At 38.6% G+C, this 20,025-nt stretch overlaps 1 protein-coding gene across 1 annotated transcript in view; it reads left to right on the top strand.

The window, feature by feature from the left end:
• Positions 1-16,796: 16,796 nt before the first annotated feature.
• The window catches only part of lrriq1 (leucine-rich repeats and IQ motif containing 1), a 50,235-nt gene continuing 47,006 nt past the window's right edge, over positions 16,797-20,025 (top strand). The window contains exons 1-6 of the mRNA XM_042496379.2: positions 16,797-17,074; positions 17,821-17,914; positions 18,153-18,235; positions 18,342-18,462; positions 19,466-19,617; positions 19,740-19,814. Of these exons, the coding sequence (XP_042352313.2) occupies positions 16,973-17,074; positions 17,821-17,914; positions 18,153-18,235; positions 18,342-18,462; positions 19,466-19,617; positions 19,740-19,814 (627 nt within the window). The 5' untranslated portion in view covers positions 16,797-16,972. The remainder of the gene's footprint in view (positions 17,075-17,820; positions 17,915-18,152; positions 18,236-18,341; positions 18,463-19,465; positions 19,618-19,739; positions 19,815-20,025) is intronic.

Raw genomic sequence — 20,025 nt, 5'->3', positions numbered from 1 at the left:
GGACTTTTGTGTAATAATAGAGGTTTTGGTCAAGGTCGAGGTTTTCCGCGTAATGCGCCGGCGCAACGTGGATATTGAGATTAAAAAAAAAAAAAAAAGAGGTTGAAATTAACATACAGCCCAGAGGAGACGGAAATCCTTTTTTTTTCTAAATCCATAAGAAAGAAAGAAAGAAAGAAACATGAATTTATTCTTAGACCATACAGTTAATGTCAAATATATTTAGGTAATGCAGTGGACATTTGTGTCAGTGAAAAATCTGAAATTAAATTAGATATAAAATATTCTCCTTACTTTAACAATTGCATTGTGTTGAAATGAAAAAAGACGATTCATACAATGCAAATTTTGTTCTCAGAGGGCGATGCAGCACATATACTACACTGATATAGTCTACATATACATAGATTAAACAATATACAATTAAAAAAAAACCACTCGTAATAACTAAAATATCTTATAGGCCCAAAAAGTTATCTATAAATAGTTAAAAAAAAGAACACAGGTGGCAGACCACTTGCCCCTTATACCATTTGTATTTTATAAAATAACATCAGGGAAATTATGAGGCACTTTTCTATCTGAAGTGTATTGTTTATGTTTATGTGCTCTATATGGTATTATACTATTGTATTGTATATATTGTACTTTGGTACTTATACTTTACTACTTCTCTGAGGTAATTTGTACTTAGGCCCAGCCTACATGTATTTACTACATCAATAGCTTAATAATATTATCTTATTTATTAATAGAGCAATAACTTCAACTTTGATGCTTTAAGTGCATTTTTTTGATAATTATTCTGCACCTTTACTTATATTGAGATATTTTAAAACATGGAATTATTACTTATAGTAACGCCTCTGACTGTTCCTTCAGCACTGCAGCTGGCACTTCGTTGAAACATTATAGCATTAAAAGTAATATTAAACAAAAATTACGATAGAGTATCAAAGACATAGTTTCAGTGCTTGTAGAATCAATGATTTAAATACTTTCATCTTGCAGTGTGGACATGATAAAGACTGATATTATATTAAAAACAAACAGTATGATAGAATCAATAGTGGGACTATGAATCCAAATTCTCTCTGTTAAAATGAGCACAACTTAGATGACCTACTTTTCGTGTGAACGTTAGGGAATAAGTTCTCCCACCTACTAGATTTTGTAACAGTACTCTGTTACTCTGTAATCTGAACCATTAGTTTTCTTCTTTGGGGAGTGAAAAGTTTGCCAACCAAAACAACCTCAGTTTTAAGGTTAGGGCAGATTATGAGACAATGGGCTCCTGGGCTACCAGGACCTATGTGGGAGCAAACCACAGGCCTGCTGCCAGGGGGCGGAGGTCAAAGAGTACAGCTGAACCCAGGCCCAAGAACATGGGGGGCCCCTTGTAAAGGTCTATGGTCCACTGGTGGTGCTGGAGTGGGTGTGATGCGCAGTGTAGTTTCTTGCTAGTTCTTTGCATTAACTGAAAATCCTTAATAACAGCAACATGTTGCAAAGTAATAGGAAGCCGCAGACATTTTATCTCTGTAAAATGTTATTGGTTACCAAAAGAAGGCAATAGCTTAAACTAGTATAAAACAAGACACACAGACCATGGTGGTTTTGCCTCTCTTTGTACTTGTTGGGCATCTGTTTGTGGTTTTCTTACTCCTTGTGGTCATTTGGTGTCTCATTGTGGTTGTTTTGTTTCTCTTTTGAGTTAATTGAGCATCTTTTTGTTTGTTTTGTGTCTTGTTTTGTTTCTCTTTGAGGTGATTTTGTGTCTCCCTTTGGTTGTTTTTTGTCACTGTGTGGTAATTAGCCTGCCACTTTGTGTCTCCTTGCATCCGTTTTGTGTCTTTGATGTAATTTTGTGCCTCTGACTCAATTTTGCATATTTGGTTGTTTAATTTGATGTCTTTTTTGATTTATTTGTGTCACTTTGTAGTCATGTATCTCCTTGTGGTTGCTTTGTGTCCTTTTTGGTTGTTTTGCACATTTTTGTAGTTAGTTTGTGTTTCTTTGCAGTTCCTTTGTATCTCTTGTACCTGGTAGCTATGTATTAAACTGAGTGACCCTTTGCACATTTGAAGACCAGGGACCCCTTTGATACTTTACCTGGGCCTGTTCTGTAATTTTTGTAACGGAAATAGTGATGTTTTCCGAGTAGAATAACGAGGGCATGATTTCCCAGAAAATAAGAGAATCAGATAACCTTTTGTTGCTTATTTTGATGAATCCAATTTCCATTGAGGAGCAGATTAACCATTCCTTCTTTTTTTCCTCTGGAAACCTGAACTTTTTTTCTGGTCTAATTATTGAGGTGTAAGTCAAGTGTAGTCAGAAGAGACCAAACCCACTCATGTTTCTGTCCTGAGTTGCCCCAGAGTCTGTTATGATCTCCACCCACAGTGTTTCAGGTGCTTTGAGGACAACATCATAGAACTCTCACAGAAGTTGTCAGGAGGTCTATTCAGGGCCAAAATGTGCGTGTGAAAGTGTGTATTTGATGCTCACACAAATCCTATTACTTCCAGTTCATAGCTCTTATCACTGCTCTTTATAACTCTCCTCTGTTGAAGGATGAGGAGTACCTCTGAGACTGTGTCGTTATATCTCCGCACTCCTGACATGAACACAGCCCGTTGTCCTCACTGTACAAAATGTCCAGGATATTTATTGCTTGATGCATTTTTCTCCTCCGTACAGGAGCTCAGGGAGACCAGCCTCAGTCATGCACTTATTGATTGCTGCTAATAGCCTCCATCTCATCAGCAGGGCAGCACACCAACCCTGAGAGCAGTGATAGAAAACCAGTGCTCATGTTCATTTCTATCCATGCATATGTATGTTGTTTGGCTGATGCTGCTTGTTTACTTATGAAAGATTTAGGTACATGCCATCACCCAATCAAAACAGAGAGAGGTATTATTATTGCATAATCGCCATCTGTTCAGGGAGCAGCACTGTGGATTAATGTTGAAAACCAGAAACACCGTAAAAATGTAGTTCTCCATGCCCTGTGCCTCTTTCAGAGTGTGTTTTAGCAGGTCACGCTCTGTGGTAAGCTCCTTGGAATATGTGTCATATAGTATCAGCAGTAGGTGTGTGTGTGTGTGTGCAGTGGTGACATGTGTTTAGACAACCTGTATGAGATGTATAAGAGATAAGAAGATAAGAGTCTGAAGCCAAATATGCTAACAATCAGAATGCTAACATGCTGCTGTTTAGAAGGTATAATGTACACTTTATCGCCATCTTAGTTTAGCATATTGACATTTGCCAACTGGCACTCAATATAAAGTACAGCTTAGGGAATGCCATTAGTCTTGTAGGTATTTGATCATAAATTGAAGTACTGGGCATATAAAAACATTGACCTGATGATGGCACAAGAGGAAAAGTCAGGGGTTCATTAAAGTCAGTTACACCGTAGTGGCTGCAGTGTGTCCCACACCATTGGCCCATGTTGGCCCTTGTCTGCTTCTTTTAAGCCAATTCAGCATGTTGAGTGAGCGTTCGTGATGGCGAAGCCCAGCAGTGAATGAAATCACGCTCATTGGCAGTTCAGCTCTGCACACGAGAAGAAATATGGAAGTTAGGACAGTAAACAAATAACTAAAGTCAAAAGGGTGTGAGATCGAAACAAACCTGTCATATAAGGTGAGATTATTTCTCTTTAGCCACTGAGCTTTTCAGCAGAAACGTTTCCTGATGGTTTGTGTTTTTGTTTACTGGCGCACAATTAACAAGCTTTGTTCTTTCAATATTGGATTGTGTCATCAATGTGCTAACTGGCTAACCAGCATCATGACAGTCTTCTGTTATACCTTTTTGAATAATGAATACAAACGGCCGCTGTCTGCTGGTATAGATAGTTATTTCCTCTCACCCAGGTGAAGAACATATATGCTGGTTGGCCTTCATTTGCAGTCTTTGTCTTTGTGTTCATGTGCAACTTTTTGTCCCAGTCACAGGTAATTTGAGGTGATGTAACGGTCAGCTTTCGTTGGTGCCTTGATGTGGGTGTGGTGTGGTTGGGCCTTTAGATTTGTCCATGAATGTTCAACATGATCGCACTCACTCATCATATTTTTTTAAAGATTATTTTTTGGGGCTTTTAGCCTTTAATGGACAGGACGGCTGATGCATGAAAGAGGGAGAGAGGGGGGATGTCACGCAGCACAAGACCGGAATCAAACCCACGGCCGCTGCAGCAAGGACATAGCCTCTGTGCAGGGGGCACCCACTCTACCAATTGAGCTACTCAGCGCTCCTACTCCTACTACGTATATTGACGTTTGGGTAGAATCCCCTGCAGTAGCCTTTTGTTAGTATATTTTAAGCAAGGGATGAGCAGTCAGGTTTAGGCAACAAATTTACTTGGTTAGTGTTAGAAAAGATCCTAATGGACACTAGTTACATTGGTTGACTCTTGTGACTAACAACTGACATGGCAAAATAACTCTATGTTGACTTTTAGTTTTACATGAGACACAAACACTGGTCTCTTGGGTCAAAGTTCTGTGCTTGTTGGACCCATTCCCCTAAGTGGGACTTTCGTGCTCTCTGCACTTCATCTGCTGTCCTGAAAATCTACTAATGTCTTTGCTGGGTTTGCTTTAGAGTTGGTTGAAAACGCAGTGCATCTTATATCCATGCTAAAGGGTGAATTGTGTCTGTATCTGACACATTTTTGGATTTTCAAGGCAATCCAAAAGTTGTTTAGATATTTCAGTCTGGACTAAAGAGAAGAACCGACAGACTGACCAACAGTGCCCTGTCCCCAGAGTCATGCAGCTAGATGGCTAAAAACATCCATATACCTACTTCTTAATCACCACATTTACATTAATTGCTTGTTACAATTGAAAGGCTAATACATTCTGACTCCATTTACTACAATCCACTTTTGTATGACAGAGAAGGAAAAAAATACATTTCAGTGAAATGAGGCAAGGAAAAGGGAAATGAAAGAGGGAAAAGGGAAATGAAAGAGGATGTTGGCGGAGGAGCAGAGGTCAGCAGCCTGTACTATCAAAAGAGCTAAAAAATGTGTCTGAAGCTGCAAAAAATATTTGAGCCTTATAATGAAGGTAACACAGCCTACTGAGTCTAAATTAGCCTAAACATTATCAATAAGTCCAAAAAAGCATATAATAATATGTTTAATCACAAGATGGCTTACTCTGCAGAGGGCTATTTATGAATATTTGGTACAAAGAAAGAAAACAAATCCATTCATGCACTATTAAATTCCCTTTTTCTTGTCTTTTTTGAGGATATGGTATCCATAGCTAGCCTTGGGAGACTCAAGATCAGCCATCACTGAGGCTGTGATTTAGAAGAAGAGGCGCTTAAGGTATTCAGCTGTCGGACTCAAAGGAGACCCATCTAGGATGTTTTGGGGGAGGTGGTGGTGCACTGTATAGTGCCCTCGTGTGAAGTTTAAGGGGGTTTATAGTTGTTTTTGCAAAATGTGCTAATATGAGTTCCCATTAGGGCACTTTTTTCACTTTTTTGGGGGGGGGGGCAAACATTTGCCTTGTTTGCCTCTCCTGATGGTGCGCTCCTGTCTGTAGCTTAATGTCACAATAGAGACTTTCTACACCAGCCCAAAACCTATAACTGGTAACTGTGCTGCTAATTGAACACCTGGCAGGCTGTCCTCTCTGTATATTCATTAAAGTGGACGAGTCACACAGAAATCAATCGGCAGCTGAGGCTGAACAACAAAGCTGGTGACCCACTGGGAGTTGGATGCAGAGGATTTATGGCATTATGTATTATGGTGATTGTGAGTTATTCAGGGTTTTTGTGATCAGGGATTTTGTCAAGTCATAAAGCAGCGGCTGAAAAGAGCAGCCAGCAGCTTTAGCTAATAGGATAGTAGCGGCTCTGGATGATTATGAACATTTCTCGATGGCAGAGTGGCTTCAGAGGCAGAGAACAGTTTACAGCTCAATCTGTGCAGCCAGTGAAGAACCATTTCATATCGTTTAACGTACCTGGTTCCCAACTGGCCGGGACCTTTGTTGCATGTCATTCTCCATCTCTTTCTCCCAGTTTATTTCCTGTTATCTCTTACTTGAACTGCATATGAAAGGTTATACCCTGTAAAATTTAGCAAATGATGATGATTATGCTGATTATATTTTATATGATTGTTCTGAAATCCACTGCTGTATCTAAACTACTGTAGTCTAATCTGCAAGAAATTAACAGTATCAGCTGGGGCTCAATGTTCTGCAGACAAAAATAGTTAATAAGTGTCACTGATAAGAAAGGTGATAACAGTGTGCTGATGTCTGATGATGAAAGCTGCAAGTAAAGAGGGATGGTTGTGGTTAACCTCTGAAAATTAGCAAAAAAAGCCTTTGCAAGGAATACTCAATGTCAATTTGAATCTGTTTTCGAATGTGGAGTCAACCTAACTGCCAGAAAAACTGTTTGCATTGTACATTTCTGCAAACCACTGATACATTTACACGTTACTATGTAGCAGATACGTTGAAACTTTATGTTTTGACAACACTGTAGCTAACACATGGTTAGGACACCCACATTTGGAGCCCAAATAGTTGATGGAAACACAGCAATGACACACTAAAACACAACTGAATTGTCAGCACCATCCATCATCCTCTCTACCTCCTCCCTATACATATATTCTTTCACCTTATGTAAATATTTTATGTAAAAAGTGCGCAAATGTCATGCATTTGTGGTCTGCAGAAATGTACACAACCAACATTTTCTTCTGGTGGCTGAATCGATGGAGTATATGCATGGTGTTTGTCGCTTTTTCTTTTACTGTTTGCATTGAGTAACAGAGGTATGAACACAATGAAGTAGTTTTTTGTTTCTGACTTATATTTAAAACTTCTTGTCAAGCTATTGTTTTGAGGCTGAAAGAATGAGACAGTTTAAGGTTTTAAAACACAGAAAGGAGTAAAAATGTTTGTGTAGGTCTCACCAGAGCTCCACCACTTATTTCTAACTGTTCGCTTTGCAGTATGCAGTACTAAAGTATGCCAGAAGTTTATTTCCAGGACTAAATCTGATGATCTCAACTTAATGGCTGGGCTCATAATCTCTTTCTTTTTTACTGTGTTTCTGTCATCAGTAGACCAACCAAATGAAATTTACATTTACTGATGTAATACTTTAAATCAGTGAGTTTAAATGTCTCTTGTTTTAGTTTTCTGAGGGTTACACTCTTACAGATTTGATAATAGTTGCTATGATAATACGACAAGCATGTATTATGTAAGTGATTTTCCTGGTAATAAGATGACGTATGTTTCTGTGTCTGTATATGAATCAGCTCATTTTTCGAGGAAGTGATATGTCACTGTCTGTCCAGAAGAATACGCCCTTCTTCATGGAGTATGATAAGCTGACTATGCTCATGAGACAGACTGTGTGGCGTGTTGCATGACAGCCATGTGTGAAGTTGGATAAGATCACTTCACTGGAAGGACCTTGAGGATTGTCTGGGGTAAATTTATTTATGGGATTACTGATCAGACTATATGTTATGTTCATGTGGCAGCAGTGGACTGCCAGACTAAAAAATCAGCCAATATTAAGCAATAACATTTTATGATGTTATCATCTGTGACCTGAATCAAAATGCTGAATTAATGATGATTTTACATCAAAATGGCCAGAGGAAAAGATCTAAGAGTGACTAACGCTATGCATGGTTTGTGTCCATTTGTCCCCACAGACAGAAGGGACATTCCAAACAGCACAGACTCATTCTGAATGACCCTCTTTATGACAAGAATGCGAATCATATGGATTTCATTGTCTCCACATCTCAAATTAATTGTCTTGATATATTCATTTAAACGTTTTAATGAGTCCTTTGTTACCCTCACTACAATGTGACCGTTTCTCTGACTCATCTCCAGTATGGCCTCCTCATTTTCTTTATTACAATTATTAATTAGCAGTTCTTTTCCAACCATCTACAAAACAGCTGTCTCAGATGGAGCTTGTGCATTACATGAGTGCACACTGTGGCATAAGAACCTAATGTTACATATTAAAAAAAAAGAGAAGCAAGTGATGGCAAGTAGAAATGTTATTTTTCTCATTTCCTCATTTTGTGTCTCATAAACCGAAATATTTCTCCACATTGTGAAGTGGATGTTTGTTTTGAACGATAACCAATATAACTTTTTTGGCCCTTGTTTTGAAAAAGGAATGAAACGAACGATTGATTTTTATTTTGACTGCTAAGTACCTGCCGTTCTGCACTCTGTGCTGCTGTTTTGATTTTGCGATGGTAAACACGGAGCCGGTCACAGATGGCGGCTTACCTTGCCTACCTGTTGAATTCTTCATGAACTGACCCTGACTTTAGTAACATGACGCCATCCGGCCGTCACAAGTTTACCCCTGCCAGACCTCTGATGGAAAGTTAAGGCATATTGGTTTTCACTGTCAGCCAATGGGACTCAATTAGAGCTGGCATGAAAGGATGAATCAGGGATTTGATGCTGCACCTGATTCTTCACACCTGCGCCTTTGGAAAAAATAATTCTGAGGAAACATCTGTCATCCACATATTTCCATGGAGGAAATTGTTATTGTGTTAATGTGGATATTAAGAAAATAAAACATTCAGTTTCCAGTTTATTGGATGCCTAAAACCCATGAAGGCTCATGCAAAAGTCCTGCAGTAAACCCTGCCTTTATGAAGGTTATAATGTTTAGTTTTTGTTGAGACTGCTTTGCTGTGCTGATTATGGTAAATTTTGGTGCTGCAGTTTGTGGTTCCGTTTAATTGTATTATGTTAAACTTATAAGTGTTTGTTATTACTATTTTTTCACCCCATTTATATTCCAAGGCCGGTAACATTTCTCTTTAGTGCAATACAGTTCAACAACATCACCGACTGTATACTCCAAAATTACCCCTATGTTGTCAAAGGTTACCAAGTAACTATACAACTATCTCTATAAGTTGCCAAATACTGCCGCTTTTGCAGTGCTCTCAATGTAACATCCTGACACCACCACTTCAGTGGTTATATTGCAGCAAAATGTATTTAATGGACTGAAAAAGCAGTTGATTTGATCACTCATAGCAGGCAACCAAAAATTCAATTTGTATTTGAAATATGAATAATTTTACATATGAAAAAGTTAATAAACCCCATGATGGGGATGGTTGTCAGAATATGTATTTAACAGCCCATATATTTTGAACAGAACAAGCTTAAGGAGAGTAAGGTCACTCCATCCTGACCTGGCACTTTACGCTACCATTACACATTGAAAGGGTACATTTTAAAGACACTGTTTTTTGGGATTCAAATTAAACTACAAAGTGTGTCAACCAACCCTGTTCTCCCCTACTCTTGATACTAGACAGTATTTACTCCCACATAGGTAACATCCTGCAACTGTTATCCAATCCTATGATGTAACTTTATTTTGATTAGCTATTTATAACATCTTAGACTCTTTAACTTACAGACCTTGACTGCATGCTATTGTCTTGAAAAGCTCTGTTTTCACCCAGGGGAAACAATGTGTATTTCTTGTGCTGTCTGGGAGCTGCTTTGAAAAACAGAAAAAGCTTGATAGGCAAAGTGCAGCTCAAACCAGCTCTGATAAAACAAAAGAAAACAGTCAGCGGTGAGGCTGCGGTGACATTCACACTAACAGCCTTGATTCAGTTTTGTGCTTTTTTTCTGGTGAAGATGAGGGTCAAAGTGAGGCTGCGAGGCCATGAGAAGTGCTTAAGACCGGAGTTTGGATGGGTGAAATAAGAATGGGAACACTAGATAGTGATAAATGCTATCTGCTTCCACCATGTTGTGTCTTTTCTGAGTCAGAGTGTCCTGTGGGTTACTCAAGGATGGGTTTTCTCTCACCAAAGGGTATTTTTGTGGCCTTTGCTTCCAAGCGTTTCCTTTTCTTTTGTGAAACACCTGATCAAAGAGCTGCAGGTAACATCCTGCCACCTCATGTACCATACAGTTAGTGCAACTGTTGGGCACTAATCCTGGCACAGGTCATGTTCTGGTGGTTACTGCTCTACTGCTGCTAAGACATGTGTCCCTGTGCTCTTATGTCACACTGTGGACCAATGATGTTAAAACTAACTGCCAATCATGCAAGCACTGAGGCCAGTAAAATGGTGTTTCACAGAACCACCAACTGAGTGCCATCTAACTGCCAACACTCGATAACTCACACCAAAACAATCTCGATTGATAAACAGCGTAACAGTCAGGAGGAAATATATGCGTTTTTGTGTATTTTTGATTTGGGGGTGGACTGTCCCTTTAATTGTATGCACTGACTGGTTCGCAGGGCAAAGTTAATATATTATACTCAAATCACGTTGTTTAACAGGACAGAGTTCTGTTATATTGCAAAAATTATACCAGTTTCTTATAATTTTCAGTTCCCACTCTCTGACAGATCTGGGTAAATTTAATTTGGACCCAGTCATTAGGACATAAGAAGTGCGAGCCATATATCTTTTGTATGAGAATTTTACTGCATGACAGAGAAGCAATAAACTATGATACTAAATTGTTGCCAAGCTCTACAGCCACCAGGACACGATGTGATATGTAGTGACTTCCAAGTCCACATGCGCCTGGCTCATTTTCAACAACGTAATGGCAGTAATGTGGCTCAGGCTCACCTCTGGTGCTCACTGGCTGGAGGTGGAGATGCTTTATCAAAGAGAGGATTAACTGCAGCAAAGCCTCCTCTCCTCTCTCACTAGGAACTGTCCTGACACGAGGCCAAGAACAAGTCATGGGACCCAACAGAGTACATCACGGCTCCAACACCAGACCTGGGCCAGCTGCTCTCTATATGGTCTGTTTTATCCCTCTTACGCACCACGTGGGTGGGTGTTTCCATGCATGATAGCATAATGAATGTTGGAAATCATAATGAATTATCAGATGTCAGTATGAGACAGTAATTTCACTGATTTGAATGTTGAAAATTTCATCCTGAGGTACTTTAGAGAGATGCAGGTCACTCCAACTTTCATTATAGCTATACTTTAATTTCAAGACTGCATTTAAAACATATTGAAAAAACCTCAAACACTGTATATGAAATAGAGCTGTGCTGAGATGTCATTGTCTTTATCTGTTTCACCCACAAAAATGATCCATGTCTGTCTCTGTATTTGTTCAGTCTAGAAAATTAGCTTTCTCTGTATCTGTATGTGAATAGAAGACCGGAAGTGGATATGGTTTATAATAGAAGTCATATTAATTCAGGTAAATATTGTATTTTCTAATCCAATATTTGTTGCCATTGATTAAAAAAAATGGCACATATTAATTATTAAAATATATTTCCACTTCCTTGCACTGTACAGTGTCAAAGAGTGAAAAAGCAGCGTTGAGAATGATCAATAATTTACAAAAACACTGTGTACAATATTGCACCTTCCACCCGCTCTTCCTCTCTCTCTTTCTCTGTCTCTCTCTCTCCCTCTTGCTTTCCCTCTTACTCTTGCTCTCTCAAACAGACACACACCTTGGAAAGCAATGCAGTGAGCAGTCCTGTCTCTATTCTTCTCTAAATTTGAACATTTTTTACACTGTAATGCGCAATGTTGGCTCTTAAAGAGTTGGCATAAAAATAATTCCAACGCGCAGATCACTAGCGATCAGCTCTCTGCCCACCCTGCTGTGTAGCAGCAGCAACAGAGTAGCAATTACTTTTATATCACATGTAGTAAATTTAATGACCAGTCAGTGAAATCAGAGCCCTATGTTGCTAACAGAATGGGCATCTACAGTGATATGAATCAACCTGAAGAAACATAATGGCTGAATTACACACGTGTCAATCATGGTTTTCCTGATTAATAACAAGCAACATTGGGTAGAATTATATTCATTTACAAAATATTATATATAATCTCCCAAAAAATGTATCTGGATTTGGAACATATGAAACCTTTATCATAAACTAAGATAACGTTCTACCTACAAATAAGGCTGTTAGTTGCAGAAGAGCAACCATCTAGCAGTGATGATGTCAAGTTAATATACAGAAGTTAATAAGAGTGGAAATTCCCACACGCTGTCTTGCTTAATACTGGCATATTTATGTGACAGTATTTCATACCAAATACCTAATTTACCAAATTGACGTTTTGGTATACATCATGTTACAGTGTGTGAAAATACTAAGTAAACAGACACACACTTATGAATGGCTGCACTGTTTCAATAGTTCCTCTGTTTTTACAAAGATTAACTTAATGCTACAAACTACATGTAGTGATCAGAGCTTCATCTAGAAAGGAAAACAATGTAATTTCATGTCATTTTTCCTCTTTTATGCATATTTTGTCAAAAAGCAAGTGTCACATTAACTATTCGGAGAAAGCCAGCAGTGAGTGTTCTCAAGTTTGTTTACAGAGAGCCATTATGTGCAACACAGTGGGTGTATTCACATAAACTATGGCTCAGCTCATTGAGTTCAGTTTGAGATATTCTGTATACATATACAGTCTTCGGTTCCTTCGTGAAGTTAACAAAGGAGCTCACACTTCATTTTGCCCGTGGTTATCAATGTTGCCATTGATAGCCCTGTAGGGAAATGCTGTTCTCAGCATGTGACTGTTAAAGAAGATGTGTGCAAATGCGCAGATTAGATCTTAAAAATGATGTGTAAAACTTTTAATACAGAGTTTACAAAACAAATAACTGCAAAGAAGTGTCTCAGTGATGAATAAAAACTATGGACGTGTTACTGTAAGTCACTGGAGCAAACTACTCCCAGCCCGTTATCCCAGCTTGTTATGGGGGATTCTGATTACAGTAATCCCATAGTCATTTGAAGCAGATTTAGGTGCACTAAGGTCACAATGGCAGCATAATGATAACTTTGAAAGGCAGTCCAAATCTGTGTCCAAGTCCGACTGATTCACTGCTGTTGAATCGGCACTGAAGGAGAAATAATCTCGGTTACGATGAACTGGTTGAACTTCACTAATTTGAGACAATGTTGTGCAGGTAAATCTTAGCGACTTCATGAAGAACGTCAGATATTGGTTTTACAAGCATTAATTTGATTTGACAGCAGATGACTGCAAGAATGCAACATGAGAGTGATTAGGCTTACAAAAGCATTTGTATGGGATTATCTCGCTTAAAAATTCCCCTCCTCACGTGCCACTCGTATGTTTTAACTGCCATCAGGTCTACATACAAGTTGCCTTACTCTCAGAAGCCTATAATCTGGCTCAGTGCATTGAGAGGAATCATCCATTTTCCAGCGCCGGGGGGGTTTGAGTATCAAACACTTAACTCTCTGCATTCTGGTGAAATCTTATGCACCAATCTTATGCTCTTTTTGCATCAGTTTTATGGTGTATATGTCTTCAATTTTGTATTTTGATTGATATTTCTAGATGTTATTTTCATTTTAGCTTCCTGTGACAACCCATTTATCCCCTTTACATTCCACTGGATGTAACTTTTCTAGGATGTCTACAATTATGATTACTGTCATTTGACTCCACCCAAATGCACCGAGTTAATTAGGACACTGCCTTCATACATTGCAAAAGGAATGGGTGGTATGTAATATTTTACACGTTCATATCTTACTGAAATTTCACAGGGGTAAATGATATAAGTGTGTGGTGCTAACCTCTGACCACGAGTGCACTATTTACTTTAAGCTTCAAAGACTAATAAATACACAATAGAAACCCACAAAAAGTTAGAGTTAGAGTAAAGAGTTTAACTTTCTCTTGATCACAGAGGATGGATGAGGCTCAATTGCCTCATTCAAACTCGACAGAAACAAAATAATTTGAATCTCTCGCTAGTCATCCAGTTAGTAAGTTCACTGTTTCAGCAATCACCAGCACTGGTTTGGTCAAAGTAAATCATTAATTCACCAAGTTAGATAGAAAAAACATGCCATTATTCTTACGGTCTCTCTCACTGCCGTTGTAGGACGCTGGCTTTTTACAGGCCTGTAACTTTTGCCTTCACCACTGGGTGTCGCAGTGTTTTTCAACTCAGCTGCCTGTTCCACCAGTAGAGACCAGAGGCTTTGCTGTGGTGGTGCGTGCTGTGCACTCCATACAATGTATTTAACAGAAAGGAGCACCTGTATTTGTGACTGTATTGAAAAACATACCTTAGAGATTTCTAAATACCCTGATATAGGTGTACCGTAATACTGTGATACCACCCCAGCCTTTTTGTGTTTGGAACATAATAAGGCTCTGAAGGAGTTAAATCCATGTTGTCTATATACGGTAAATGGATTAATAAAGGTCTACACATCAGACAAATTAACTTCAACAGCACATGCAAAATTTTGTAAATCATATGATGCATATTTAATATCTCATATCTGAGAAAGCTGTGACTTGAAACCTGTGCATTCAAAATGGCCAGTAAGAGAAAGTCAAAGGGCAGTTTAGGATGGTGGTAATTTTTCCCTCCAATCCCTTCTTTCGTCAAAGCCCCCAGATGGAAATGATAGGCTTGATAGGCCCATTGGCTGCCAAGATAATGGCTACAGACGAGTAACAGAAAACCCTTGACAGTGTAAACACACGGCCACTATCCAAACCGCTGCTGCGTTTGGGCCGGAGCCGCCATTGACTGGCGTAATCTGCTGTATAAATCTGCAGCTTGGCCCTGTCTGGCTGCTGTCTGGGTTTTGTGCACTTGGACAAAAGCGACGGACACCTTGCCCACTGACAAAGGGCCTGGCCCTAATCGGAGTGGACAAGGCTTGCTGATGGAGCCTTTTTGAGCAATTGAACTTGGTCAATGATTCTTAGAGGACCTAATGAAACATAAGGGACAGGCAGTTTGACTCCAACAACGGGGGCAGCACCAAAGTGTCCTGTTTCTGCCCGACAGCCTCAGAACTGAAGTTGTGCTCTGACCCGTAATGACCTTTATGAAAGCATTGCTGTGCCGGACCTGAGAAGATTCTGATGGTGTTGACCTTGTCGGCCACATAAGTGTTGTAGATGTGGTGCCTTTCATTGTCGTTGTGGAATTCAGTTTTAGCCTTTGAAGGAAAAAATTAGTCTGATGTGGCGCCATTCTGTTGTTTTGTTTTCGTCCTGGAGCGTCACGAGAGATGAGAACAGGCCTTAGTGTGTCTCCGGAGCAAACAGTTTGGGATGGAGAACATGCTGTTCTTCTTTGAAACTTTGAGGAAGGAGACTGGGTTCATTTTAGAAAGCCCTGGGGAATGTGTATGGGAAAACCTGTGTGGGCCACTGGAATCTCCTCAAAGGGAAGGAGTACAGCAAGAGAGACTTCACCACGGGAGAGAGGAACTGGGCTTTGTGATCAGAAATGCCATGGAAAAAGTGTGCATTGTTCACAGTCGAACACGTTTTTTGTTCTTCTGGTCCTGTGATTCACCTACAAGGTCTTAGGCTCACTGACCCCTTCTCGCTGGATGCCCAAAATGCCCACACAAGTCAGTGACACCACATTTCATTTACACTACGCAGCATTGTAACCAAACGACTTTACTGTTCTCAAGTTGCTCATTATTCCAAAAATGTGCCACTAGTGGCTAAGTGTGGAAATTTATATAATGTTGGTAGGAGAATAATGGCTATCTTTTCATTTGTAAAGATCTAACTGGTACTGTGTTTGATAAATTGGGCTGTATAGGATGTCCACCTGTAATCTTTGTATTATTTACAACTAATTTGCTAATTAGCCCTCCTTATTATTTTCAGTTGAAATCCTTGTAGCCTTTTGCAATTGTATTTTTCAGTTGGTAATATATTAGTAGCTTTTACCCATGGATGGATTACTAAATGCACCTGGGGGCCTACCTGGGGGGCCAACTGTTTCAAACAGCAAAAGTCACTCAAATGAACACACGCAGACTAGGAAGAGCCATTTTTTTTTACAAAGAGACACAAAATGACCACAGAGATGAGCAAAATAACTGTCAAAAGAATATAAACACAAAGAAAAAAGACATAAACTGTATCTAGGAAGACACAAAACGATTACAAAGCAACAAAAAGACCATAAAAATACATAAAATTACCTTGATAACACAGAATTATCTCAAAGAGACCCAAATGACCACAAAAAGACCCAAAAACAAGGACATGAAAAGAGACTACAAAACGACACAAAACGACTAAAAAAGGCACAAAATTACCACAAAGAAACACAAAACTATCACTAGGAGTCACAAAATAACCCCAAAGTGAAACAAAGCCTTAAAAAGGTGCATAAAAACTACAAGGACACGCAAATCAAACACAGTTTCTGTCTCTCCCATGCAGCAGAGATGGTAGGTCCCTTTGCATAAATGAGCCCAGGGATCCATTGTCTCATAATCCACCCATGCTTTTGCCTATACTTGAATTATCTTGATTCATCTTAGCGGGTTTCATTTTATGATCCTCTCTCCCCCTGGGCGTGATCCGGGAACAACTAAAGAGCTTGAATATTTCCCTTTCCACTCATCCAATCAATAATGAACCAACAACAAAACAGAGAACAATTCAACAACACTGATTGTAGAATATCATATAAACACGAAATATAACTATAGCAAAGTTTTATTTCATTAATGACTTTAACGTACAAATGCAAGAACTAAAAACATGTAAAAAAGAATATCCATAAGTTTAAATAAAATGTAACTGAAATAAATGTTAATATTTTGCTGAAATACGTTGCAAGAACACTTAAATTTTTGTTTCGCCTTTTGTACGGTTTGTCCCTCGAGATATTCCGTACTTGGCAGTGGTGTTGCCATAGAGATTCAAGTACCTTGTAGACGCGAATGTGACTTGTGTTGTATGTTAGAGCATGTTGTATTTAACTACATATAGTTGAGATAAACGTCAAATATGGGTATTTTCGACAACTAACAACTTAAGATAACTTTTTGACGACGAATGGTGGCAAGTAAATCCAAAAGTTAAATGCCAGTGAGTCGCTGACGTTTTAAAATGGATGAGATATTTGACACAATTATGGTGGAGCCAAACAATCAAGTCATCTCAGATGAAACAAACGATGAACAGGAGACTTTTTCTTTTCACGAAAAAGAGGTGAGTAACGTCAACGTCCTGGTGAGGCCAAGACGCTGCAAATACATGATTTAATGAACTGTGAATTAAACAGGTGATACTGACAGCAAGCTAAACGTAGCTAATAACAGCTAGCTTACTTGCTGTCAACTCTCACAGGGCTGAACGTCGGCTTTTAGGCTATTTTTTAACATATTTCCATGGTATGCTTTGTGTTTTTGTTTAAAAAAAATGTTTTATGTTCAAGTATTTGGGTATTCAGCGTTTCACCTGGCTGAGGGCCAAAAAGTCACAGGTGAAAGGTGAAAGTTGAAAGCTAACTTCCTCACGCGGAAGCTGTCGTAGCTGATGCTTGCTATAAATTTTTGGTATGTATATGTATAAATGAACCCCTAAACAATCAATAAGATTAATCCGGAAGACAAAAATTATCCCGTTAATACCCGAGCAAATTGGCTTGATTTCCTTGAAAACGTGGAAAGAAAGCAATAAGCAACGTAACAAGAAATGGCCCAAAAACTAGCAACAAATTACTCAAAATTTTTAAGAAAATTACCCGATAATAATAAATGAGAAAAAAAGTAAAATACAAAACAAACAAGAAAATTACCTTAAAAAGGTGCTTCACTTTGTTTTCACAAATTTGATAAAAATACACATTTGGACACTTAGCCTACAAGACTTAACATTAACCTTAAAATTAAATCAACAATAAAATGCAGATTTTGTATTGAGAACAAACTAACAAACCAACTTTCTGTCAACAGGACTCAGATATTCCCCCATCTCTGCGCAGCTACTTTGAAACCTCTAAAAGTAGAGCAGAAGTTTGTGAGAAGCTCATCCTTGACGAATTTGAAGGTAAATTGCATAAGCACAATGCAACATTATGTTTAGAGAGGCACTACTTCTCTGTAGCAAAAAGGGCATGGAATCAGCTCTTAAGGTTGAGAAAATGGTTGCTTAATTTCCAAACTAACTGGGCCACTTTAATAATTATCTTAGTTTACTATTCTGTATTTCTTGGTAGATCTCCAAATTATGTTAGGGCTAAGACTGTTTTCCATGGTTGATGTGTTTTCTTTTAAATGCATCACAGAGTTCCCTGCATCACATCACACTGAGGACATGATGAACTTGCCATTTGAACTGGATAAGGACGTGATAAAAGGGAATGACCGGGTAAACATCTCTCCTTACAATCTAGTCTCTAGTCTTTACTATGTGATGCATCCAAAGAACATAAGTTACGGCAAAACACTCTAAAGTTATGTTTTTCCTGATACAGGTCATTTGTGACACAGAAAACAAGGAGAACAACACATCCACTGACACCTTCCTTCTTCCTGCACCCACAGAGACAGAAGCACTTTTCACTCTCAGTGTGTCAGTGTGTCCCAACAGTGAAGGTACGGTATATGTTTTGAAAACTAAAGAGGAAATGCTTGTTTCAGCACTGTTTAAACCTAAGTCTCATATTCAAACTAAATCTAATGAAATTTTGTAAACTGAAAAAAATATGCTGCTGCTATATTTTAGACACAGTAGATTATTATATTAGTTATCTTTAAATAATCATTTTAGTGTGCATATTTCCCAGGTGAAAGTATGACATTTTGGGCAACTCTTGTAAACTATAAAAAGAATATTTCATGAAGAACATTATTGTTTTGGTACGCATGATCTTATGTCAGAGTGACAGCACAATATGAATTCAAAGTGAACAAACTTAGCACGACATGCCGAATACTGTAGTTAACTGCACAGGTGTGATGGACGTTGACACTAAATTACAACTCCTTCCTCTCTGTTTGTTTTTTATTGCACCGTTGAGGCCTTACAGGTCTGACAATTTACTGAAACATCATTGGTAATATATCAGCTATCCACAAGAGGTCACTGTTGACTTATTTTTGTTCTCACTAATGACTGCAATGTGGTACAGTAATGGTGAAGACGTACACAATACCATATTTTGAACAGACTATAGTATTACATTTTTAAAAAAGGCAAGCCTTAAATTTATAATTTCCTGAAGTGGTTAAAACTTTGATGATGCTAATGAACCTTTTTGGCATTGTGTTTATAAATATGTCTTTAAGCAGATGAAAATGCACTGACTAGAATTACAGATTTAACATGTTAACAGACTATAGCTGCTGCACCACCAGTTTAGTTTTAAAGAAATTTGAAAGAATGACATTCAGTATATTCTTTCTGAATTGCCCAAGTGCTGCACTCATTTGAAGTTTTGAGATTGCATTATTTTTAAGAAGGTTTTTTCACTGCATTGTGTGACCTGAAGGGTGACAGAGAAGACATGCTTAAAATGAGCTAGATTAAAACCTACAATGGCACAAGTGCATGATTTTCCTCCTTGCTTACTGGACTTAAAATTTGTACTTGTCACAGATGAGTATACGGACAGCGAGAAGCAGTTGGCATTGGAATACGAGACAGAGAGAGAGCAACGACACTGTGAGGAGATGAAAAGAGAAGAGCAAAGGAGACAAATAGAAAGAGACTTCCAGGAGGAGCTGAAGAAGATAATGGAGACAGAAAAGGTGAGTCACTCAGATGGCAAGTCAATGTGACAATGTGACAAATATGATGTGCACAGAAAATTGTAAAATGTTATAATGTATGTCACTATCACTATTTCTATATTACTGCTCTCTGTATCCAGCTCCATCAGAGGGAACTTGAATTGATGGGGAAGAGAGCTCAGGAAAAACTTGAACAGGAGCTGCTGCTTCAGCAGGTATGCAGATATCGGCCTGTTGCAGTTTTCACCAGATGTTCAACCTAGAGAAACACCACTGGGTGTGGAAACTGTCCCTGGTTATTTATTCAGTTCAACACTGACACTCCTAAGCAAAGTTAATTATCTGAATTCATTGTTATTTCAATGACAATGAGAGTATGAAGAAAACATGAGCTATTTTAGGGGGATGTTCCACTCCTCAAATCAG

This window comes from Plectropomus leopardus, chromosome 7 (genome assembly GCF_026936395.1).
Source record: "Plectropomus leopardus strain MGB_pleo_1.0 chromosome 7, ASM2693639v1, whole genome shotgun sequence".
Lineage (NCBI taxonomy): Eukaryota > Metazoa > Chordata > Actinopteri > Perciformes > Serranidae > Plectropomus > Plectropomus leopardus.
This window is presented reverse-complemented; position numbering and strand designations above follow the sequence as displayed.